Genomic DNA, 25,585 nt, shown 5'->3' on the forward strand with positions numbered 1-25,585 from the left:
AAAACGTCCAAATTCTCAGAGAATTTAGGGATAATTGCACGCCTACGCTGAATGCACGTGCGCTGTTCACAGATGTGCAAGGGTACACAAGCAGCTCTGTGCAGCCTTTCTGCTGCGTCAGGCCGGGTTCCTCAGCAAAGCAGCCACGGAACTGAGTATTCATTTTAAATACACAATTAATCATTAATGCTGTCTGGGGATATACACCGAGGCAGCCTGAGACGTCATGAGATGCGCTCAGTGAAAAATGTGTCTTTTCGCCCATGGTGTTATGTCCCTCTTGTCTCTGGGACTGGGTCTGTTTCCTGCAATGAACAGGAAAAGAAAATAAAATCTACAATACCAAAAAGCAGAGCAACTATGAGACATTAAAATTTCATAAACTCCAAGCACAAAAAATAGTAATTTACAATATAGCAGTCTACTGAATGGAGTCGTACATCCATCCATAGTAAAAACCAAAACCTATCTTCAGTCACGAAAACAGAGCTCTAGGCACACACTGGGACAAACTGTTGTTTCTTATTTGCTTTCCTATATGAAAAGCACTTAAAGAAGCAATCAATTATGTAACGACTGCATTTGCTTTGAGCAAGAGTCTGTCTGCAGTTAGTGTGAATTTATGCATTGTGGTTGCATTCACATATTTTTTTTCTTCTCTTAAAAGCCATGAGCCATTTTAGGAAAACGTTGAATTTACAGGCATATTATGAATGGTGAGCTATCAGTATGGTAGCTAATCAAGAGCTTGCAGCAGCTTGATGTGTTCATTTATAAATGCATGTGCCTACCCCTGAAGAAGGGAAATTTTTGCTATATTAACTCTTCACAACTACGTAGAGAAACTCTGCTTGTAAGAGCTGGACGGGCCATGCAGGACTTGGCAGTGCTGAGGGGGTGTGGAGGGATTGGTGATGTACTCCAGCACATGTCTATTTATCTTTTGTTAGACAGTGCTCAGACTAACAAAAAGGTCTGCAATTTCCACTGAGATAAATGATCCTGGGGAACATCTTCCTGAAAATGAGACCCATGATTTTATAAACGCTTTACCAGCTGAGAGCTGTGGATCTCAGTTGTCCCAAGGAAAGGTATTTCCAAAAGAAAAAAAAAAAAAAACTAGGCATTTTCAATCAATTCTAGTTGAAAACATGTGATGGTCAGGATATGTTTTAAACTCATGCTATCATCAGCTTGCCCCTAGAATAGAGAATGCTATCCCAGATTACAGACCCAGGGACCCATTGAATGAGCTGATGCAGCTCTCACTGCGGGGTGGGGGGAAGAAAGAGCTGCATCTGTTACTGAATCTTGGCTCTTCTGTAGGCTCTGTAGACCAGAACTGCAGCCAGAAAAGTCAAGCTAATGTATATGCATGACACAGAAACAAATTTCCATCTGGCTTCTCAGTTTCCAGAATACTATTTTTGAAGACAAAATGAACGCACGAGGTAAATATCACATCCGGACCCAGGGCATAAATAAGTTTCTAATAGCTAGTGATTGGCATCTGACCTATGTTTGGCCAGTCCCAGCTGAACACGTAGATGTTTTCCCGGTGCCTTGTGCATCATTGGTAAGCTCATGTCCCCAACCAAGAAAGGTTAGCTCATGTTTTTCTCATCCTTGTGACTTTGAATTATTTCAGGTGTCCACACGCTATTTAGATCTTTATCTTTCATCTGTCCTTGCAGTTTTCTTTTCAACTTCTACCACTACTTCTACATGCTGACAAACGTCCTCTTCTACGTCAGTTCGGCAATCAACCCCATCCTCTACAACCTGGTGTCTGCAAACTTCCGACAGATCTTCCTCTCTACACTCACACTCCTGTGCCTGCCATGGAGGAAGAAGAAGAAACGACTGGCCTTCACCAGGAAATCCAACAGCATCTCCAGCAACCACACATTTTCCAGCCAGGTCACAAGAGAAACTACATACTGAAGCCAAAGGAGGAAGGGAAATGCATTTCATCATGGAGTCAAAACTTGAGAGACGCCTCTGTGACTTTCCTGCATGGTCTCCAAATTCACATAACACAAGTGTGTTTAGCAAAGTCATTTTTGTTGGAAAAATAGGCTTTGTGCTGCCAGTAACTTTGAGGTTATTTTAAAGCATTGGCCTTGCCTCTTGTGAGTAATGTCTACAAGTTTTGTAACTTCAGTCTGGCATAAATCCAGGTGTGGTGTTAACTGGGAAACCAAAATATGTTAAACTTAGGCAAAACCATACTGCATTTCATCCTTTTCTCAGTGCAGAGATGCCATGTTCACATCCAAGGGTTTGAGACCATGTCTCTTGGTGGCACCGAGCAGAGAGTCTGATGAGGAGAAAGCAGTTTTGAACAGAAAGGGATATTTCTGGAGAATGGACATGCTCATCTATGGGATGTTCAACGAACAAGGAGTGAAAACTCAGGGAGCCAGGTGGTTATTTTAGAAATATATCTGAATTATGATTAATATGACCTAGGTGCTCCAGAGAGCCGCTCTGGCTCCTTGAAATTAAATAACAGCAGATGATGCCTTACCTAGACTGGGGTGGGTGTGGCCTGGGGAAATGAGGGTCATCTTTTCCTTTAGGGCATATATAGTGCCTGGCACCCTCTCTCACTGGTATTGGTACTGCAACACCAATAAATAACAAAGTCTCCAGCAAAGTCAAGAATGCAGAAACTGTGCCCAGCTGGAGTGCTGAAAATGAACAGAAATGGAAAATCTTACTGTTGCCATACAGCCAAATCCTATTTTTTACCAGGGAGAACAGTTAGCTGGCCTGCATTAAAAGGTGAGAAAACTCCAAGCTCATGAGGGCTCCAGGCTGCTGAGATAAGAGCAACCTGCCCCAATTCTGTGGGACCTTCAGATTTTTCTCATTCTTATTCCAGTTTTACTTGTTTCCTCACCATTTTCACAAGGCTGACATCTCATAGGTTATATCAGTTGTAGGCAACAGGGTCTCTACATTTCTTTTATTTCTTTTTGCTACCAGACCTGTCGGCACACTGATCTGCACACACAAATCTTCAGATAGTGCAAATGAAGAACACAAGAAGGTCTAAACTGGGGACTCTTAGCTCTAAAACAACCTTATTTTAATAAGCCAGAGGAACAGAAACAAGACTTGAAAATTCTCTTTGAAATTTCTCAGCTGGCCAGGATAGGTAGCGTGAGCTTTTCTCCCATATGGTTCCACCTCTAACAACCCACTATGTGATGCAGCAAATTGCTCCAGAGCCTTTAACGCCAGAAATCCCAGGCCTCTGGGACAAGCTAAAGGGCTTTCCCTGCTGTCACATCACCAGATGGTGACCTGCATGAACCTGGAACCAACCGATCAGCCTGTGCAAACTCTGCTGTGATTTTGCTGCTGGTAACCTTGCGTCCCCTTTCACACCACACTTCATTAGCAGAGCAGGGCTTGCCTCTTTATGACGACAAACTAGAATCATAGAATCATTTAGGTTGGAAAGGACCTTTAAGATCATCAAGTCCAACCGTTAACCTAACACTTCCAAGTCTACCACAAGAGTCACTTGGCTCAATTCAGCTTTCTGGGCTTTGCCCATACCCTGTCACTCTTCAACTAACAAGGACCCTTGGTACATAAGAGAAGTCTCAACGCTGGAGATGTGGATCTGGCCCCAGTGAACTGTCACACAATGATGGAGACCAGTTACTGATCCACTGGGTACCGGTGACTTCTCCTGGTACAGAGGTATCTCATGGGTTAGGCCCTGTTGGGCTCAGGGCATAGAGAAAACACCTGTGGGGCATTTGCTGTGAGTTGTGAGTGATGGCTATCTATTTCCAAGGCATTTATAACCTGGCAGTTGTACAGAGAGTTGTACAGAGTTGTACAGGTCTACCATGGTAGACCTGGCCACCATCAGCCAATGACTTCCAATCACACCTACCAGGGATGGGAGATTATTTTAATCCCTAGTACAGAACCGCTCCAAAAGAAAGGGCTCAAAATAGAAATCGGTGGGGCTTTAGTTTTTTTCTGATTCAGCCAAACTGCAAGCTCTGCCTTGTCATGCCTTCTTTTAATTTCTTGCCCTGGTTGTACCAGAGGGCAGAGATTATATTTGACAAAGCACTTTCATTGCTCATGCACAGTTGACTCCTCTTTGGCAAGAAAAACAGGTAATGACACACACACACACACAAAAAAAAGTCAAAAAGGAGACTGGTCTCTTTGGAAGGAACCAGCAGATGTTATCTGTGTGTGTTAGAAATGGCTTGGGCAGGTTGGAAGAAGCTCTAGAAGAACCGTACATACTGCTTTGTGGGAAAGTCCAGGGACGATGTGCAGAGGAAGAGGAGTCTTCATGTCACCCACTTAACATTGGCCTTCCAGGCAAGACACTTTAAATGTTTCTGGAGAGGACCCAAATTTTTTAACTTTACTTCTAAATAGAGTCAACAGCTGGGAGGCGGTTTCTGAAACCTCCCACGGAAGCTGTAACTGCGTTGCTTTGACTTTCATTAGGATTTAACATCCTGCGTGTCTCAGTTGCTTTTGAAATGTTAAACATTATTAATATACTTGTTCAACACCAACCTGCTGAAATGTGCTTTTCTTAGAAAACAGTGTACAAAAATTGTTGTTTCACATAAGATGCTTGGCTTAGATTTTCATCACTGAGATACACTGGCAGCTTACAGAATATTTGATCACAGCTCAGAGAAACTGGCAGGTTTGTTTTTGGTTTGACATGAAAATGGGAACAAGCTGGAGTAAAAATGAACTTATGATAAACTCTTTCCACAATGTTTGTTGGGCCACTCGAGTCCTGAAGAGCTGACTATTTGGGAGGATTTATGCAAGCGGTTTGCTGGCTTCTACAGCTCTGTTCCTGCCGTTTAACATGGGAGCAGACCTGAGTCTCTGGCCTTAAGCTGAGATTGCAGCTCAAAGCTACCTCTTCCACTGGCCAAATCTGACTACCTTGAGCTGAGAAGTGTAAGTTACGGCTGATTTCATCCTCTCTCCCCTCCTCACCTAGTTTTGCTGTATTTGACTGAGAGATTTAGCTCCCTTGAGCTCAGAGAAGTGAGGATAACTCACTGCAAGACCCCCATGGTTTTGTAAAGGAAAGCATGATACCGTGGAGAAGAAAAAGGTACAAACTGCCCAATATATGCTAGAAAAATTGTTCTTTCCATGCCTTTTAACAACGGTTGAACTACTAACCCAACAAGGTTTAGCTTTAAACCTAATCGAGTAGAAGTGGCTTTTGCCATTAGACAAAATGCATACTCCCATCCTTTGAATTCCTGTCTTGTCTGAACTCTCTACAGGGGCGGAGAGGTGAGCGTTGGTGCGGCACACTGTTAATCTATGCAAATTTCCTATAAGTGTTTTGAACTGTTTGTTTTGACTAAAAAAAAATCTGTTGAGCCCACAGATGTGAAGTGCTGCCAGATGGATTCTGAGAAATTCCCATCTGAAGAGAGTCTATCAAGTGACCTCTTCAAATATTATTTTGAGGTTTCATTTCTATTCACAGTGTTCTTGTCAGGGCCATCCATTTGGCAGCCTGTGAAATCAGAATTCCGAAGTCATTACGCTATTCAGAAATTTCCCCCAGACAGGAGTTTCTCACCAAAGGCCCAGTACCCATCAGTGTCTGAATGCTCTTCTGAGCTTGTCTTTTTTGTAAAGTGCATGAGACCTCGCTTCAGCAACTGCGCCCATAAAGGAGAAAACTAAATGGAAAAGTCGGTGAGGAGGGTTAGCAGGACACGCACTAGACATGATGCTAGGGACTTTTGCATTTATAGCGTCAGATGTTTAGTGAAATAAAAACCACGGTGCGCTGTTGCTGCAGACAGCTCATGTCGCAGGTTTGAACCCATCATCTGTGCGGCTGCTGTCGCTGCCTGCCCTCTGGGAGGGACACGCGTCCACACGGCGTGAGAGCGCTGGAGCTTTCCTGTGCAACGCCTTGAGCGTTAGTCTGCTATCTTCCTGGTTGTGTTGTTTGGTAGCTGTTTAAACAAAGCTGTATCTGCTAGAGCTCTGTCTGGTTCTTAACATTACAGCTCAACAAGTTCTTCTGTTCTCAGTCTGGATTCGTTTAGTACGAAACCAGAAATTGCTAATCCAAAAATTCATGATGCTGTGTCCTGGCTTTGTGATCAAGAGTCCTTCCCCAGCTGTGCCACCTGATAGTCCTGCACATATTGTATTTACGGCAAATATTTTTTGAAGTGCACCTTTTTTTTTCTGAAATACATAATGTTGATGTGCTTTATTTTCTGTGGCCTGTTGCACAATGGGAAAAAAAAAGAATGTTAAAAGTGTGTCAGCATCTCCTTTGTAATATTTTCTGTGACAAAGGGAAGGAAGAGGGTGTGAAAGCCTTTTGTGTAGCAATGGGAAACACTCTTTCAATGTACCGTGCTATTATTGATAGTGTATTTACTGATCAAACTGTAATAAAATGGTTATTTCCTGATATAGCCTTTGTACTGTATAGTATTTTATTGTATTTTATTTTGTCATTTATTGATCCTAAGAAATAAATATCCAAATTTAAGGCTTGGGTGAGTTATGCTTGAAATGGCAGCTGTGCCTTTATCCTACAGCCTGCTTACCAGCATAGGCTATTTGGCTGTGGTCTAAACTGGTGAAATCCCATCGACCTTGAACTGACCTTGGCACCTCCTCTGCAGAATGGCCCCCGCGTGCTCCTCTCCCACAGCCTGCAACCACTGGCGCCTCGGCACAACGCAGCAGCCAAACGCCAGCTGCTCTTTGTGTCTGCAAGTTGGCAAATAAATGGGGGGAAAGTCTGGCTAGGTCTGAGGGAGACTCCCATCAGTGAAGTTTGCCCTGAGAAATCCCTCCTGAGACCTGGCAAAACCAAAGAGGGTCCATGCCGTTACAGTCCTGCCGTGCTGTTAGGAGCAGCAATGGAGAGCATCCAGCTCCCTTTGGTTGAACCCCGGGGCTTTGAGCATGTGGCACGCACAAGCCTGAAGTATGGGAGTGGAGATCTTCTGGGCTTCAAGAAAGACCCGTGCTGCACAGAGGGCAGCTGCTGTGTTGAGATCCTGTGGCACTACAGGAGTCTGGCTGGTTTCTGAACTCCTGCCTTGCTTGTCTTGCCTGCTTGCTTTTCCCTGTTGTAGGGCAAACGTTGAAGACGTTGTACCTTGGCCATTATTTCTGCAGCAGCTCTGCCCAGAAACCTGAGCAGATCGGGGCTTTACTGCACGAGCAGCTGTAGGTACACAGCAAAGGAGACAGCCTTCACCCCAAAGAATTTGTTGCTGAAAAACAAAGCAGGTTGACTGTGGCTTAACAGTGAGATTTCCCTTCCTACCTTCCCCTCCTTTGCATGACCCACTTCCTCCCTGGCCGCCGTTTTTCTCACACAGATGCAATTTTGTGGGAACAGAATACTTGGGTATCATCGCCCACTATATTAAAGTGTCCTTACACTTAATGAGCAAAAATCAGTCACCTCCATTCTCCCTGCAGCGCCGTGGTAACGTTCTGTTGTGAAATAGCTCAGCTGAGCACCAGGAAAATCCACAAAATCTTCATCGTTTTTAGCCATTCAACACTATTGTTTTGATCTCTGGTAGAGGGAAAGGTTGCTTGGAAAGCAGCAACAAAATAAAATTTAAATATTTGGAATCATTCACGCCTGGGAAATTCATCCCCTAAAACCTAGCTGAAATGCACTGCCTCTCCAAAAGCATTTTGGTGCTGCTCCCAGATGAGAAGAGGAGGAGCCTCTATTGTCCCTACACCATCAATTATTAAAGAATCAAATAATTTATTTTATGGATCCTTTTATTTGGCATTCAGCCCTGCTCTGTTAAAAGGTGTATTTGCAGTCCACTGCCTAAAGAGCTGCAGTTAGTGTCTTCAGCAGTGAAAATCCACAACACGTGGCAACGTCCTTGTTTTCTGGCTGCAGGAGATTCTTGTGCAGGGCACAACGCTCCCAGTGGAGCCTCCATTGCTTATGCAGAAATCGAGACCACATTCAAGCTGGAGTGAAAATTGTTGCCCTCTTCTCTAGCTCAGGGCTAACTCCTTGAAAAAGCAAAACTCCTGGGAACCAGAGCTCCTCGCTTCAGCCGTGCAAACCTCCCACCCAATGTCACGCAATCGGGCATCACATCACGCCTCACCAACGCGAAGGAAAACAAAAGGCTGTGGAGACTCAATGAATTTCTTTTTTCCTGTATAAAGGCACCAGGATTGTGCCTCAAGCAATGAGGAATGCTTTCAATTTGGCCTGTATTTCTCATTTCAATTATAGAAGTAATTCCCATAGTTCACAAGAGGAAAATTTCAGGCGCCTTTTGAAACAAATGTTACTTTTTAGTAAATGGCTTCATAAAACTTAATAAACATCCATCCAGAAGTTAATTTATTTAAAATGTCTTTAAATCCTCCTCTGCCTTATTGAATTTGTTGGAACTGTAGATCAGGTTGGAGTATATTCATGAGGGCATTTCAGCAATAAGGCAGCGCACCCCGGTTATTATTGCAGGTCTCTTGTGGGCTGCGAAGCACGAAGCAGAGCATGAAGCGACTTTGGGCACTCAAGTGCAAAACCCCTCCAGAAGTACAGGAGCACAGACACGTCCCCGAGTGACGTGGGGTGGCCGAACCGAAGTGCTGGGATTGTTTCCCCAGGGAAAAACCACGCGGGGCGAGCGCACAGCAGCCAGCCCAGCCTCCGCCAGCTGCCAGCCCAGCCCCGGGCACACTCAGCCAAATGCCAGGGGAAAGGACGGTGATGGAAAGGTTAGGACAGGTCAACTGAGCCCACCAGTGACCGTAGCTACTAAGGAGAGAGAAAAGACAATTGTTTCGTTCTTGAAGACAGACTTACAGAAAGCAAATTAAGTGGGAGGATTCAAAAAAACTTAAATGAAACTTAAACATGTCAGAGATGGCCAGAATATCATCACAGGTGTGGATACAACAGCCACACACCTACCTGTGCATACACTCGCTACAAATTTTTGGTCTTTCCAGTGGGGACCTCTTTCTCTTGCTTGAAAGTACTGGAGGGCTCGGCTGGTTTGCATCACCAGTGACTTGACATTTAATTACGCTTGGCTGTTTCTCTATGAAATCCTGAAGAAATGGGAAGGAATATCCTTCACCCTTTTAATACAAAAATGTAAAACCATCTTGTAAAGCAGGAACAGTCCACTCCGCTTTCACACTGCTGCTGCTCCACTGTGCGCTGCTGAGGTGTCTCAGCTTCTTTGTAAACTGAAGTCACATAAAGGAACGATTATGAACATATAGCTTAGAGTATCTACTTCAAGATCTGCAAAGGTACAGAAAGAATAAAGAACTCCTCTCTTGTGACTAACATTAGTGTCTTGGATGGGCCATTTCATCCTACCTCATCTTGATGAAATGCAGCATGAAGATGAAAGGACAGACACACCGTATTTTGCCATTGCATTAGCTTCAGTCGCATTAAGGGCTGAACCAGTTAGCCCGGGATTTCTCTGTTCCTTTGTTCTGCTTCTCCTTTCTCCTGTCTTTGGAAGCTGCTCAGTAGAAAGGGTATGTCCAACACTTCTGCAATGCAGCTTTCAGCCTCAGGCACCACTAAAACACATCATAATTAATCAGGATGTCTGATTGCTCTGTATCTCATCACTACTCCTTAACTATGTCATCTCCAATGAAAATATTCACATACCATTTTTTCTTTATAAATGTCTCAGGGCTGAGCAGGTACCTACACTAGGTCACGCAGGCCTGTGGTTCATCTCCCTGCCAAAGACAAAAATGCAAGGGAAAGAATCCTAGGGCCAGAGCTACAAGGGAGGTTTGTAAAACTCATGTTTTTCCAGAAATGTGTGAAGGCAAAGCTCCTGCATGGCCAAGCTGGTGTTAATGTAGTAGGTACTCTGAATAACTGGAGTGTGGGTTGCACAACGTGATGCTCGCTCCTCTGAAATCACATTTGTTGTGGAATAGCCACCCCGGGCTCAGCTGGAGAGCAAACACTCGGCCACTTCTGCCATCCTGTACCTACATGCTGTACACAGGCACTTGTGGACTCACGAGCACCTCAACATTTCATGAACATAGTCGAGATGTAATAGCCATCGCTATCGAGATTTAATAGTACTAGCGCACTGCTAACAACCCAGCACACTCCATACCTTCATCGCTGCAAGGGTGCTCTTGTTTTATGATATGGTTTTCAGGCACAGAGAACATAAGGGATTTACTCAAGATCTCTAATGAAATCTTCTTGTAGACCAGAGATTTGAACCCCAGTGTTTCCAGCACAGTCAACTCTGATTCATCTTTCCCTTCATTCAGCTTAAGCAGGTAGTCCATGAGCTGTTTTAAGCCTCCATTCCAAGGCATATATTAGCAAAACATGCCAGTGTTCAACCACTTAAAAGCAACTTCTCGCTGGTTGTCAGCAACAGCAACAACCTTGGCATAGCACTTGGCAGCTTTCAAAGTGTTCTTGACGGTGCTGTTATCCTTGGTGTCTGCTTCCGTATAGAAAACACACAGGTTGCAGGAGGTGAAGCATTGTGTTCTGAATTTTAAAAATACCCAAACAGGAACAAACTCCATTAAATGGGAATGACCTTAGCGGTAACATGGAGAACTATAACGAAATCTGTGACACCTGACATTTTCAGTATTCGAGTTCTTCTGTCCACTTGAAAAGCAGCTACAACTGTCAACAGCATTTTTAGTACAGCTCCCACACAGAGTATGCATTCTTACAAAGTTCCACATTACTGCAATAAATCATTTTCATCTTCCTTCAGACTGGCAATTGGGATACGATTAATTTCTCTTCACCATCATCACAAGCATGAAATTAGATTTTTCGTGACCATCCCAGAAAAACACCTTACGTAGCCAATGGTGTTTCCTGACTCAGAACTTGAGACTTACCCCTCTCCTTCCCCTGGCCATGATCTGGATTAGGACAAGCAAAAGGTACAGGGATTTTAAAACTGGTCACCAATGACACCACAGCAAGGCAGCCAGATTGCTGAATTTTCTTGCCCAGAGAAGTGAGCATCCTTCCCGGGGAGGGGCTGATCTACCAAGACATGAAAACACAAGCCTATAGGCTTTTAAAATGAAAAAAAATGCAAATTTGTGGAGCATTTGTGAGCCCAGATGAAGGCCCACATGCACAACTGATATAATCAGTTTGCATCTGCAAAGAAACCCAGACTGCATTTTTAAGTGACCCAGTCTAGCTTTGTTTGTTTCTCATTTCTGAAGCTTTTCTTAAAAATATCATTTAGCAGGGGAAAAACGAAGCAGTTCATTATGTTCGCAGCTCCACAGCCAATCTTAAATGCCAGAGGCGCTGATCAGATTAAAACAGAAATCACAGTTTGTAGCTTGTGTCTGGAAGGAACAAAGACTCCGGTCCTGATTTTGATTGAATACAGGACGATATCTCTTGTTTATTGTATATATTACAACAGCAAGGAGAGGGAGTGTTTATCACAGCATGCCTCAGTGGGTTTTAATATACTGTTTATCATATGGAGCTCACCAGCATCCCCAAACCACCCTTCCAGATTTCACTTTGTATCTTAATAAGTTTTCATGGACTTTGGGCGACAGAGAAAAATGCATGTTCCCATGCTGCCACTCTCACTCCATTTATACGCCATTAAAACCAGCTCCTCGTCAAAGAGCAACGTCCTTGGCTTAGTAGAGCTAACCGGTAGAAATCCCCTTGCTCTAGGGTGATATGATCTCTGTGGGATCAGCCATGTTGCTATAAGCTGATTCCTGGGGAAGAAGGGCTGCCTTCTGCTGAGAAAACATTTCATCAGCAAGCTTGAGAAAGGAGTAAGTGGAAGGGGCAGTTTTATACCTGTGGTGAAGAGGAGAGCCAAAGTTACCCATAGATGAACGCTAAAACAGAAATCATGGAGGGCTCTCTCTGCTCCGCTCATCAGTCTGGGAGGCAAATGCAAAATTAATGAATCTCTGTACAGGGAGATAGAGGCAGAAAAGGTTTCTGCAGGGGGAAGATCTCGCTTTGTTTGGCCGCCCGTTGAAATGCATGCCAACCCAAAAGCTACTGACTTTTTAATGCTCAGCTTTGAGGAAGATTGTATCAGCTTAAGATGTAGGACAAAAGGTACAAAGGATTCCAAATGTCTTCAGAAAGCGTGGGAGAAGTAAGTACACAATAATAATTCTATTTGCTTTCTCTGTTTCTATATACATCATGTCATCACAAGGATTTGCAGACTTTTTCCAGAGAGAAGACAGTTGTGTTAGCAACATCAGCATATAACAAAAAACACCAGAAGAAGGAAAAAAAGAAAACATTCTGCTTCTGTCTGATTTTTGCAGCTTCACAAATCAGTCAAAAGCTTTTCTCTTCAACCAAAATCTCACTTCCACTTGTTTATGACAATTCATCCCCCTCTGCTATTCATTTTCCTTGCAGAGTGCCTCCAGGGCTCGGGGTCTGCCTATTTTTTATATCCATCTCTCCAGGAGGCACCGTAGGGTTTGGAGATTGGTTGCTTGATCCACAGGAAAATGCTGTTTTATGTAAGAAAGGGCTGTAAGTCACAGCAAGACTTTGATGAACCCAATAGACTTCCTTAGCGGTTGGCACCAGAGTACTGGAGAATTAGGAGCTATAGGACTGAAATGAAATACTGAATCAGATGACAGGATGGGAAAGATGTTTAGTGGGGCGACAGTTGATAAAGCTGAGGATATTGCATATTGATTTGAAATTGAGCCTACTTCTTGGGAGACACAGAGTGGAGTTTCTCAGGAAGCTGTTTAATTGTGCACAGACAGAGAAATACAGAATAGGACCATGATCAAAATGAACTAGAGGGGAAAGAGGGCTGGTCAGACAATGCCCCCGATGCAGTGGGATGAAGGAAGGGCATGGGTACAACCCCATTAACCTGCTCGGTAAAGCATCCCCTCCCCGAGCATCAGAGTAAAGCAGAGAAGCCAAGAGTTAAGTTTGCTCACGTCTCCCAGCAAATGCCTGTTCCCACAACTGCTGTCTCTTTTTGGCCAGAGTTCTGTATTTTTTAACTGTTCTCAACTGTCTCTTAGAGCAATTATTCCAAAGTGCAACTGAGGACATTTTCCCTTCTGCTCAGATGAAATTCACTTCTATTCAGTTTGGTAGTAGCTCCTTCAACCACTTAGAAGCATCTCCTATCTTTAGTTTCTAATCTGTACATACCCAACTGCAGGGAGAGCTGCTAAGCCACATGGAAAGTCAGTGGGAGAAGGCAGCAGAAGGGGAGAAAAAGGATCTGAGCTGATGCTGCAGAGGCTGAGGAATGGGACACTCACCTGGCTTACAGGAGAAAGAGGGAAGGGGGATAGCAAGGAAGGAGTTAAACATTCAAATTTGGGAAGGTTTGCAGGATTATCTGCTGCCAAATAGAGCTCCAGAGCATGTCAAGCTGCATTTTTACCAGTAACCTCCTTCCCATATCCATCTTTTCAATCGAAGATATTTTCACAGTCATCCCTATTCTACACGTGTTAAATTTGGAAAAAAATGGTCAGCCCCAGAACCTTAAAATGAGTGTGCGTTTGGTCCAATTTATTTCATCCCCACTGCAAATATTCACATCTTTCCAACCAGCTCCTTTTATTTAGGATTAACAAGTAGAAGTTTCACTTGAGCAGCTGTGGTTACACCCCATGAATGTTTAAATTGAGGATAATTTGTGTTTCTGTTCATATCAAAGTATCTGCTCTATAAAATGGCTTGAGTCCATTCTACATTTTTACTGTTTGTGAGCAGAAATATTTCTGGCTTATTGGCATTGTGGACAGATTTATTCCTAGCTTTGTTTTCTTTAATAAGACTGTAACTTTAACAAGATTTAACCACTGAGACTTACAGTATACAGATTTTAGATAAATTTGTTCACTGGTCAAGGCACAAAAGAGAAAATATTTCAATTAAATTGAATGTTAGCTTCTATATACTATTCTACCAGCAATAATGAATTGCAATCTAAAATACAATTCAAATCTAACCATAAATATTCAGAGCTAAAAGTCCCTATTTTCCCTTAAACTGTTCTGTGCTACTAGAAAATGTAATGTTTCAAAAGTCAAACACTGAGACCTCATCATAACCAGATGTGCCCAGAAAAACTGTGATACAGAAAAGTGGATTTCATCTCAAATAAATCATGAACTGTGGTGGGAGCAATGTTATGTACGGAGAGTTAATGCATGAAATTTGCATAGATACATAGAAAGCAGATCCAAGACAGGCAAAACTGAGATTGCAGCATCAGGATTAGGTGAAGACACCGAGATATTGCAGCCCCATCATGGGGATCATGAGCAGCCACTTGTGGATCTCACTTTTGCAGCTCATCTGAAGGATAGCACTCCTGCAAGCAGAGATCGGTTTCATTTTAAGCATTATTTTGAAAGAGGAGCTCACTTTTCAAGTGAAAAGTTTGCCTTCTCTAACATCTCCAACAGCCTCTAATCCTGGTTTCCCATCCAAGAGCTGACTCTGGCAAACCCCACTTAGTTTCAGAAGTGTCACAACCTCCTCCTCAAAATAATAGTAATAGAGAACGTAAGAGTCATAGAAAGCAGGGGAAGAGCATCAGAGATTTCTGATATGCAGAAGAGAAGCTGAACGTTAACGTTCGCACACCGGTATGTGAGCAGTCCAGATGTACTCTGCCAAAAGAGTTTCCACGCTGTCGATAAACTTACATCTCCTCAAGGGCCAACCGTGCAAACATTACATTTACCACCAGCTTCTTTGCAGGAAAGGGGACTAAGCTGCAAACAGCCAGGTTTTCAGCCAGTGTACCCGAGGCGGAACCAGACCTCACCACTGGGAACCATGAGCTGGTACTGCCTGTGTTGAACGTTGAGCTTGGCTGAGGGCAGCACAAGCTCACACCCCCTGTGGCATCCCTGGGCCACCCCTGCTCACTCACTTAATGCCATCTGACGGTGGGGAAGTGTGATGCCAAGTAGGAGTGCCAACCCTGTCTGTGTGGAGCCCGAGGGATTGAAAATAACTAGAAGAGGCTCAATCTACCTCTCTATCTCTGTCCCATCAAACTTCAAGAGGTGATCTAGGATCCTGGTGCAGGAACTGTATATTTTCTCCTCTCTGCTCCCATCCCATTGGCTGGCAGCTCACCATCCCTTTTAAACCACACCAGGAGTTTGCAGTTTGACATCCCCAAGAAGCAGGCAGCTGGGGACCGAGACATCTTGAACCAGTGCTCCCATCCTTAGACGCAGAGACAGAGGCACATTAGGCTATTTGCGAAGAGCGTTTGTGCGCACGACTGCATGGGGAGGGGGAAAGGAAGAAAGGGTGTCTTATAAACCCCATGACAAATGGGAAGACAAAGGTAATTCAATTGCTCTGCACAATGATGTTACCAAAAAGGATGAAGAACTTAAGTAGATAATTGTTTATCCTTTGTTTTCATTGTTGATTCAAAACTAATACAATTATTTGTGCAGGTGATGTCTCCGTTCTGATTCACATGGGGGAACAGTACTTCTTGTGCCTTACGAGCTGTTAATTCAACATGACAGGTTTGACCTGAGAACACTAATAATGTTGTCATCTCAGTTGTCTGTTGGCACAAAGCTGGACTGATACATTCTGTCTCACTAGTTTAGGCATTTTGTGGAAGCAGAGATCTCTTGAGTGACAACTGTGTACAAGGGGAATTTCCTTCCTTTTTCCCTTTTTTTTTTTTCTTTTTTTTTTTTTTTACACAAAATCACTTTCCCCATACCTTAAAGTTGTGGTACTCTTTCACTTTGGTTTCACCACCTAAGTCTCTCCTGTATTATAGCTCCAGTAACAGAACAGATATGAGTGGGAAAGTCATCTGCAGGGTGGACTTCGGAGTACAGCCACAATGTGGCTGTGGCTGGGCTGTTTACTCCTCCGCTTCCATCTTCTACTGTCAGCAGAAGAGAATCGTTTCCTTTCTCTCCTAATTATCCCTGACACTCAACTGGCAAAATCCTCACTCACATGTGTTTTCCACTTGCCCCTTCCCATGAGAAGAAGCAGGGCTGGTGCCAGGGTCCCTCCTGTTTGAGCCGTCCCAGTTGAAGCTTCCAAATCCTCCCACGCAGCCCCTGCCAGGTGGTCCCCTTGTGCATAAGTTGCAGTCCAACCACAGCCACCTGTGCTCCATGCTTTTGTGGTCCAGAAAGTACAAGAAGAACTTCCCAGGAACCTGAGCAAGCCTCCAAGCCTGCATGACCTTGAAGATATGATCCCTCCGGGAGAGGGAGGCTCAGCTCTTCCTTTCCTGTGTCCTCCTGTGATTTGATTTGATTTGACCCTGCCATGAAAAGTTTCCCACTTGTCTGGTATGTCCTTCCACCAGAGAGAGATCTGCAGTGAAAAGAGACGACTGTTAACACAGCTGCTGCATGATGCAGTGTTGAACTCACTCAGATTCACATGGTGTCATCTTCACCCTCCTCCAGAAACACAGCATTGCTGTAGGGGCCACGTTCAAACACTTGGAGCTCTCAAGATGGGTCTCTGAGGGAAGGCTGGAGGTTACAAAAGCTGGGTGTTACCAGTTGCTGGGTGCCTTCAGAAAACAACTCCTTTGCCTTATTCATCTCTATGGATCCATCTCAGTATCTTCTTTTTCCTCTTGTGCTGAATAGCTCCGTTTAGCACTAGGAGCCTTTATTTAAATGCATATTCCTTTAAATGAAGGAAAACAAGGAAGAGAGAATCCTCTTTACTTTCAGACCTCTGTCTTGAAACCTTTGCTTGGTAATTCTCCTCACCAACAGAGATGAGCATACACTTGCTTCTGGAGTTCCGAGGAAAGGAGAAAAGCTCTGTGCGCTGCAGCTGCTGCCTCATGATCTTCACTGCTGGGAACAGCTTCAGTTATTACATCAGATTTCCCATTTCCCCTTGCTGCCCCTAGCCGGGGTCATTATCGTGTCATTGGATGCAGAGGATAAAAAGCAAAAAATATATATGCACGCAGTGGGTATTCATTATTGTGGTAAGCACCTTGGCTGGTTCTCTTTTCTAGCTGATGACTATCCCTCACAGACCAATATCGTGGTACCTGGGACTTTCTGAAGATGGACAGATCATCCCGATCATCTCACCCTAGCTGTGCAGACTTGCAAAGCTGTTGCAAAAGCACCAGCGCACCTCGGGAGCTACCTGAGCCTAAAGGCTAAGGCATGGATCACAACAGATTCTCAACAGCATCCAAAGGAAACAATTCCCAAACACAGATCAGACGCAAAATATCCGCTAAGAACCAGAGCTGTGGGATGCCTCTTCTGACAAACTCCTCCACTCCTGCTGACAGCGGATGCTGAAATAAACTTGCTCAGATGTCACATTGGAGCCTGGAGACAGGCCAGGGGGAAGGGAGGAGGTGTGGGGGTGGATGAGGGGGAAGGATTTTTTTCTCTTTGCAAACATCCAGTTTCACCACTGACAAGTCTGACAGGTGGAAACCAATTAAAAAAAATCCTACTCACAGGTGCCCAGCTTCTTTGGAGAAGTTCCTCAGTTCTCCCCACTCCTTTGTAGCAACTGTTGGGTGCTGACGCAGGGCAAGTGAGCTAAAGCAGCCTTGCCTCCCTGGAGTCACAGCCCTCTTGCTTAAACAGGGACTGTGCTGAGGTCTTTGCCAGCTAACGGGGTAACGTGGCCCCAGTCCCCCTGCCTGCACACTTTGTGGGACCACGCATCAAGCACTCTGCTGCCCACGCTGTTTGGAACAACGCTGCAGAAAGGCTGATTGCAGTCTTTTGCTCCCATTTTCCCATGAGATGCTAACAAAGTGTCTCAGAAAGACAGAAGCTATTTCAGTTTGATGCTTAGCAAAGCAAGGACAAGGACTAGCCTATTAAGATGGGTCATTTGGCTTCAAAATTTCATTTTCTATCACATATTAAAAAGGATCTAAGTGAAAATATCTATGTCAGAAAGGCAGGTCCTGCCAATTCATCATCAGACAGGCTTGACACAAAAGCAGAAGATAGGTTCTTCCCCTCCCAGGATCAAGTTTGAGTTTAAACACACATATTCCTGGGAATCTGCATCAAGATCCTAAACAGCTCATAACAGAAAGAGCAAGATGGGCAAACAATGTTATTATTCAGCTACTTTTACAAAATCCCCATGCAAAATAAATGTGCATTAAATTACTGCTGCAGCATCCATGAATCACAGGCACCTTAACGTTTTAAAATTCCCTGATGAGCTTTGCTCTGCAAGATACTCAGCAAGTTTCCCCCTGCACCCTGAAGTCAGTAAGGGTGGGGAGCTGCCAACGCTTTGTTGGCAAAAAAAAAAAAACCAAAACATGAGATCTGAACCCTGCAGACCCAGGTAGAAGCAGTCTGGGTTTAATTTTCCACTTACAGATCAGACACCAAGAGTATCAGCTCCTCTTCAGCCCTGCAGCTTTGGGAAACATATCACCACGGGCTCTCTGGTTATGCTGTGTTTCTAAGCTGCTCCCAAGACAGGCTGCACACTGAAATGCAACAACCGTTCACCCCTTTCCCAGGGAGTCTTCTCACAAACAGGGTAAAGCTTGATAACAAACAGCTGGGTAACATCAGCAAACATGGTCAGCTGGCCACAGTGGTGTCAAAGGGCTTGGTTTCTCAGTACTTAAAATGATGGACTCAAATCCTTTGATGTCAGGAGAAATCAAGTCACTGTTCTAATTTAACAGTCCCCTAACCCCAGCTTACCCGTTACTCGCCAATGTCTCTTAGTCTGCACTCATGAATTTTCATCCTGTTGCCTTCCTCATAGGACTTTCAGAAAGCCAAACTGATTTTATTGAATGTGACAGGAGATAACAGTGCCTTATAATAATTGGGGTTTTTTTTTTCCATCATGAAGACTACATAACACAGCAACCTCTAGCTCGCTGACAAGCAAAGGGATGCCTTCCTAAGTCACAGGCTATAATGTAAGCAGCTAGAGCTCTACTTACCCTCATTATACCCCACGTAAAGAGGATGACCCAGGAGGTTAGCACTGACATCAAAAGGATCTTATGATTCAATTAGTCCCCTTTTGGACAGCAAAGGAGAAATTAGGATAGGAATAGAAACACACCAGAGTGCATCTCCCTTCTGAAGGACACCCTGCTAAGATGGGGAATGAACAAAATGGCTTGCTCTACCTTGTTATTCTAATTCATTCCTGGAGATGGGCGGTTAACTGTTGGATAATGCCAACAAGGAGTCTTCTCCCGTGGCCAAGAAAAACTCTGCCATCATTTGTGAGACTCAAAGGAATCAGTTGCTGAAAAGTTATCCAAAGCCAAAGGGAAGACTTCTGCCTACACCATCTGCCTCTCTGCGATGGGCATCACTCACCATGCATCAAAAGGACAGGAGACGTAGCAGGCTGGAACGTGGAAGGCTTGAGAGCAGAGGAACCAGGTCCACGTGTGCTTGAGTTGCGTGTCCAGTTGCATGTGTTGGCCAGGCAGAGGCCCCCAGGAGTGTCTGCAATTCATGCTACAAGCACAGAAAAGAATGGCTGCACATTTTGCTGGAAGAAAATCAGGCAGTTTAGTGAAGATTAGAGCCAGAGCAGGAAGAAATATAACTCCTGAGTTCTGCTTTTTGCACAAAACCACTGGTGCGGAGATATCAGTATCCTAAAAGAATGCTCACATACTTCATTTCTTCCTTTCAGCCCCATCGTTCTCCAGTGACTCTCAGTTTGCTCCACTCGTAGTGTTTTTCCTCCAACAATAATGAAATTTATGCTATTTTCATTACCCTCAATTTGCTGCACATTCTAAATAGCAGTCTCGGAAACTGGTACAGGGAGGGTACTGCTGTCATTTGAAAGCAAGAAATGATTAAGGGGCCTACAGCCAGCACTCAGATCTACTCCTTGGCTTAGCACAGCCAAAATGTGACAACGGAAGGATTACATCTGGAAAAGGGAACACAGCAATCACTCCTATGGCCTATGGCACTGAGCTCCAAAAAGCCCATCAGCCACTTCCACACATGCGCACACTGGAACATGCCCCAGGTTGTAGAGGCATACAGGCATGCATTTTGTGTGATCGTAGTATGGGTTACATGCATACTTCAAAAAATATACATGGATTCTTGCAAATGCATGTGGTAGATTGGCTTTCTGACTTGTTGCCCACACCAAAGCTTCGGTCTCTTTGTGCTGCCCACTTCACCATTCTTTGCTTGAGATGGTGGAATTTCCCCTTGATCTCAGAAAGGACCGGTGAGCTATGATGTTTTCTCCTCACGACAGCTCTCTGCATCAGCTTGACAGCAATAAGCCAGAGCAAAAGAGATGTAAAAAGTTCCTGAAAGCACAGCTGATTCTAGGTGCACTCACTCAGCAAAACTTTCTGTGAAGCTGCATGTGAAGGACATCGTGTGAAATTAATTGTACTGCATTTAATTAGCGCTCTGTCTCTTTTTCAGGTCTGCTACATGCATTTCCTTTCTTCCTGTTCAATTATTCTACATTACTCTCTTTCAACTCCGTTTTTCATTTAGCACTGTAGCTAATTCTGTAGCTGGTTGTTTGCTTAGGAAAGTGGAACTGAGGCAATTTGTACAGGAAAAAAATCCCTTCTGTGCTACAATAGGTATTTCTAGTGGCAGTCACCAGACACGGACTCTTTCTGCCTCCCCCTGTAGACCCCAAACAGCTAAAATCATCCCTGGCTGCACTATATGAAGCAGCATTGCAGCCTAGCTTAGATCTATGTAAATCCTACCTCCTTGACAGCATTTTAAAATCAGGAGGAGCCAATGTCAGTGGCCTTCTATCAAACTAAAAGAAGTACATCTATCCACCTTTGGATAGAGAATACGTCTGATTAATTTTCAGCTAAATACCACACCCAGTGCAGCTGTGTTATTCCGACTGTTTGGGCATTGTATCCCTGTTTGGATCAGCAGAAATTCATATTTCTGTTCTGGAATGATTATTATTCTCAGTACTCATTTTCAGCTGTACTGTGGTGTCTTTCACCAGACAGAAAGATACCTTGGCATAAGCAGAAGCACAAACAGAAGAAGCGACAGCATTAACACGAATATATTACATCCACAAACTGATGCAGAAACTATTGGCAGCCAAAGGATCAGAGGTGGAATAATCCAACGAGCATTCGCTAATCAAGGGCCTTGGATGAGCAAGCTCCAGGAAGGTGGCTGCTGAGATGATCTGTGCTATGCAGTCAAGGACAATAATACATTAACTTCTCCCATCATGGGCAAATACTGGTTAGCAAGCATATCCCCATGTTGATTATTATATCCCTAGAAGCAGCCCAACCTGCAGCCATCGCTGTTGGATGACGGTGACATTGAAGATAGACAGTAATATACTGTCTAACGAACTGATGGCAAGCAAAGCTGTGCAGCTTTGTTTTGCAGCCACAGTGAAACAGAGGTCTGCTCCCCTCCCAGCTCTCACTCTGTGAAAAATTAACTTTGATGGGACCTTGCCTATTTCTCCCTTCTCTCAGTTTTGCTAGAATTTCTTTGAGACATGGATACTGCTATAACAACCGGCTGAAGCGACCCTCAGTGAGCTCAGGTGTAAAGCCAGGCTTCCAAAGTTAGAATTTATGCAGAAGGGGAACAGGTATTTTGAGTTACTTTTGCCAGAATCTTAACTTTGATGTGCACAAATACACAAGCGTATTTCTTGGTGAAGAAGAGAAGTAAGTCAAGGTAGCAGTACATGAAATTGCAGTAATGCTCTCTTTTCTTTGCCAATAAGAATTAAAGCTTCAGGGCAAATGTCTATTCTTCACCTGATTTTATTATGTGGCCTGGATTTAATTGTGAGCATCCTTTATCAGCTCTGTTCGTTCTCTTCATCAGACTCCAGATGCACCCATAAAAACACCCATTAGTCTTCCCCTGCTATTTCAGCTGTCCCTGAAATACTGAAGCACCGGTTTTCAGGGCAGCATCCGTGGCTCCTGGGGTGCCAGAGGGCAGCTTAAGTGAAGCTGGACAAAAATGTCTAGCCAGTTAAAAAGCTGCCACATTACAGCCACATTAAATAAGTTGATGTGGTTGGAAGAAGCATGTCCTAGCATCAGGGTGTAATAGAGTGAGGATTTAAAAACACGAGGAAAGGATCTGTTACTAAAAAATCAGCCTGGGGAAATTATCACCTATTTTGTTTGCCCAGTTTTGCCTACAGATCTTTTTCTTTACTTATTTATCACTCAGCTTCACTATGTATTTCCGTAGTCATGCTGCCTATACACTATCCGATTGTTTTGGGTTTTTTCTCTCTCTGTGCCCTTACAACCCAGTTTCTGAAGTTCCCATCACAGCCTGGAAGCAAATGATACTGACAACGTGATTTTGTAACGCAAAATTTCATAATGAGGTTCTTTTCTTGCACCATTTCAAGCATATTAATTCAGAGGTGGAAGCCTCAAAATAGCACTACGGCCACAAGCTCGTACTGAAAACTGAGGTCAAATACATGAGGGGTCTTTACGAGTTCTGGTGTTAGTAAGCATAGCCTAAACCTCGAATCCAGAATGTAAGGAGAGCATTTTGTAATACATAAATACTCTTGGTCAGTGACACTGAATGTGCTACGAACATTACTGTAAGCGACCAGCTTGTAATTTTGGGTCAAAGCCAACTGAATTCAAAGGATGATTTCCTATCATTTCTGATAGGCTTTGGGCTCAGGCCCAATTTGCCTTAAATCGGGCATCTGGCACTTAAATAAACTAAAAGGTTTCTTAGTTTGTGGGCTTCCAGTCAGGCTAGCAGCAATACGTTGTGCAAAGAGAAAGCTCTCATGTAATATTCCTTCCTGGCTATAGCTCCGTCCCAAGATGACAAATTGTTTTCAAATAGACTCACATGATATAATTCCATTATGGATGCTCTGTGCATGTTTCATGATGGATCTTTCTACTTCTTTAAACTCCTTCAGGAAGCATATTTTCTATTGAGTGTATTGATTTATATATATCAAAAGCCATATGTTTAAGAGAAAAGGACAAAATAAGTTAATTTTTTTTTTTTTTTAAAGGAAAGAAAAGCAGGAAATAACAGAAAAGGACATAACTTGTAGTATGTTAGAGAAATTATCTGGTGAAGAAAGAGATAAAACCTGTTCCAAAGCAAGCTCGGGTAGGTGGGAACAGATAGCTCCAACATGAAATTAGCCCTTGTTTTAATTACAGAAGTGTCCTGTCAGAGATTTGTTTGTTCAATTGAAATCTGGTTTCTGCTCAACCCTTGGAAAACTGACCAAGCGTTTGCATGACCCGACTGGCACAGATGACGTGTTCGTCTTGGCCACGCAAGAGAAGGTTGTCAACGTGCTGCACTATACGTGGTCTTGGCTGACTCGATAAACAGAGACTCCTACATGTTGAGAGGATCTTGACAAGACCCTCCTGACACTGCTCCGCCAGCTTCAGGGCTTGGTTATTTCAGTTCTTTTACACATTGGACATTCAAACAGTTCCTCAACTGTTGCTGTTTTATCAGGAACAAAATGGCACAGCTTCGGTACAGGAGGGATCAAGCCCTCTACTGCCAAGAGGCTCTCATCTCAGTTTGTGCATCACTAATCTGCACTTACCATTTTTCATGCTGGGATGATCACGTATAGAAACAAATGTATGCATAAAACCCCTGGCACTCAATATCTGGAGGATCGGGTTTTGGCCAAGAACATTGTGCAAGAAATTCCATGTGTTAAATTCTCTGGATCCTTGTTAGAAAAGGCAGTCCCTAATATTTACTCTCTTTCATGTATATCCTTGGCTTTCACAGCCTCTTCATTCTCAATGACCCAAATAGTTCTGTCATGTCTTGCTGATAATCTGACTGTGATAAAACCTCTCTTACTGTTATTAATCTCTCATGCAGAACCACGTGAGCAGAGCCCTCAGACTTACCAAAGCCTGTTTCAAGAGCCTTTGAAAGCAATTCTCCCACTACATCCATCCCATAGACCAGGCTTCAAATATGAGAGCAAAATGTCAAGTTCATGTTAATATGCATGGGGACTCACTGCAAATTATATATACCAATGTTAGGTATGTGATTACCAACTATTATTACATCAAAGGCACCTGTAACTACTTCAGCTTTAATTATATTGATTAAACAACACAGGCGCAAAGCAAAAGGAGTTAATTGATTGCTGAGCACAGTGAAAGGCTCTTCCTTCATCTCAGGAAGATCCCGAGATGTAACTATAAAGATGCAGGTTGGCCCACAGTGCCCAAATTGTGTTAGGGCAATGGGCTGCCCTTTGCAATTTCTATCGTCTATCAGGCTTGTCTCCCCGTGTTCTTGCCTCTCCCAGATTTGTAGTGACATCCACAGCAGGAGCTGCTGAACCCTTGAGCTTTCTGCCATTCACTGGCTTATTCTGACATGAATTGGATGCACTGGGCAACGCTGGGGGAGGGTGGAGGGCAGGGAAGCAATTACCAATCGACCCGCTACAAGGATGAAACCATTTAATCTCAAGCAGCTGTGTGGAGGCAGTGGGAAGGAGTGCTTTCTTGAATGAGGCTCCTTCTTATTGCTCCCTTTTGGAAGGAGGACTAGAGGGCAGGGGTGAATTGGGATGTTTCTGTGTTTTTTGTTGTTTTTCTGTTTCTTCAGTCTCCCTTTTCAACAATGACAGGGTGTATGGCATGCAGCAAGGGCAGAGATGTGTGAAGGGATATAAATGGGGAAAGAGGTCAAGCCAAAGCATTCTTTGGAAGAAATGAAATCTCTCTGAGTTGTTGTATCTCTTCTCAGCATCTTTCTTTCTTGAATCTTTTGGCTAAATTACCAGGTCTGCTGTCACTGTTTCTCCTTCCCCACTCCTGGAGAGGGTGTTTTTTCTATTAATGGGCTGTTTTCTGGGGTTTGTGTTGGCTCTGTGTCTGCCCTGGAGGTGGAAGCACTACTGGCGCTTTTGGGAAGCGGAGACATGAAATGTGTATGAGCCATGGAAATATGATGTCTCTGTCTGGGTGCACCCAGTTAATAAGAAAAGCTGCAAAAATGTTGATGCTGGTAGAAGCTATTCCTCACAAGTATTACTTAGTTTACTATAGCACCTAGAGACAAGAGCAAAGCTAGAGTGCCTCTGGGTTTGATGCTAACTTGACAGTCCCTTGCCTGCGTTTGGGTTTCATTGCCTCTGAGATCCAGAGGTCCAGGAGCACCAGATGAAAAGCTTCCTTTTGGGCTCATCACTATGACAGGTGGGTGAGTTTTCTCCTTCCATGGTCTGAAGATAAGTCAATTTTTTTTCTCAAGTGTCAGCATAACTTTTATTGAGTCCTCACAATAAAGATTCTATTGTTCAGTCAGTTTTATTGTTTCTAGAAAAGGGATGATTGTCAGTGGTGCTGTGCACTGGCATTTTCTCTGGATTTGAATTGAATGAAAAGTCTAAATTAACAGTCTGCTACAAAAATGAAGAGATGGCAGCAGCTGTCATAAATCTGTCTCTCTGTGGAAAGAGAAGTGGAGTTTGCTGCTGATTTGCAGATGGCAAACCTGGGTCCCAGAC

General features: G+C 43.8%; 1 protein-coding gene across 1 annotated transcript in view; it reads left to right on the forward strand.

Annotated features, from left to right (window-relative positions):
* Positions 1-6,547, forward strand: part of NTSR1 (neurotensin receptor 1) — a 63,905-nt gene extending 57,358 nt beyond the window's left edge. The window contains exon 4 of the mRNA XM_009461592.2: positions 1,695-6,547. Coding sequence (XP_009459867.2) covers positions 1,695-1,944 — 250 coding nt within the window. The 3' untranslated portion in view covers positions 1,945-6,547. The remainder of the gene's footprint in view (positions 1-1,694) is intronic.
* The last annotated feature ends 19,038 nt before the right edge of the window (positions 6,548-25,585 follow it).

Source organism: Nipponia nippon, unplaced genomic scaffold (genome assembly GCF_047370975.1).
Source record: "Nipponia nippon isolate SJK-2023a ecotype South Korea unplaced genomic scaffold, ASM4737097v1 scaffold_13, whole genome shotgun sequence".
Taxonomy (NCBI): domain Eukaryota; kingdom Metazoa; phylum Chordata; class Aves; order Pelecaniformes; family Threskiornithidae; genus Nipponia; species Nipponia nippon.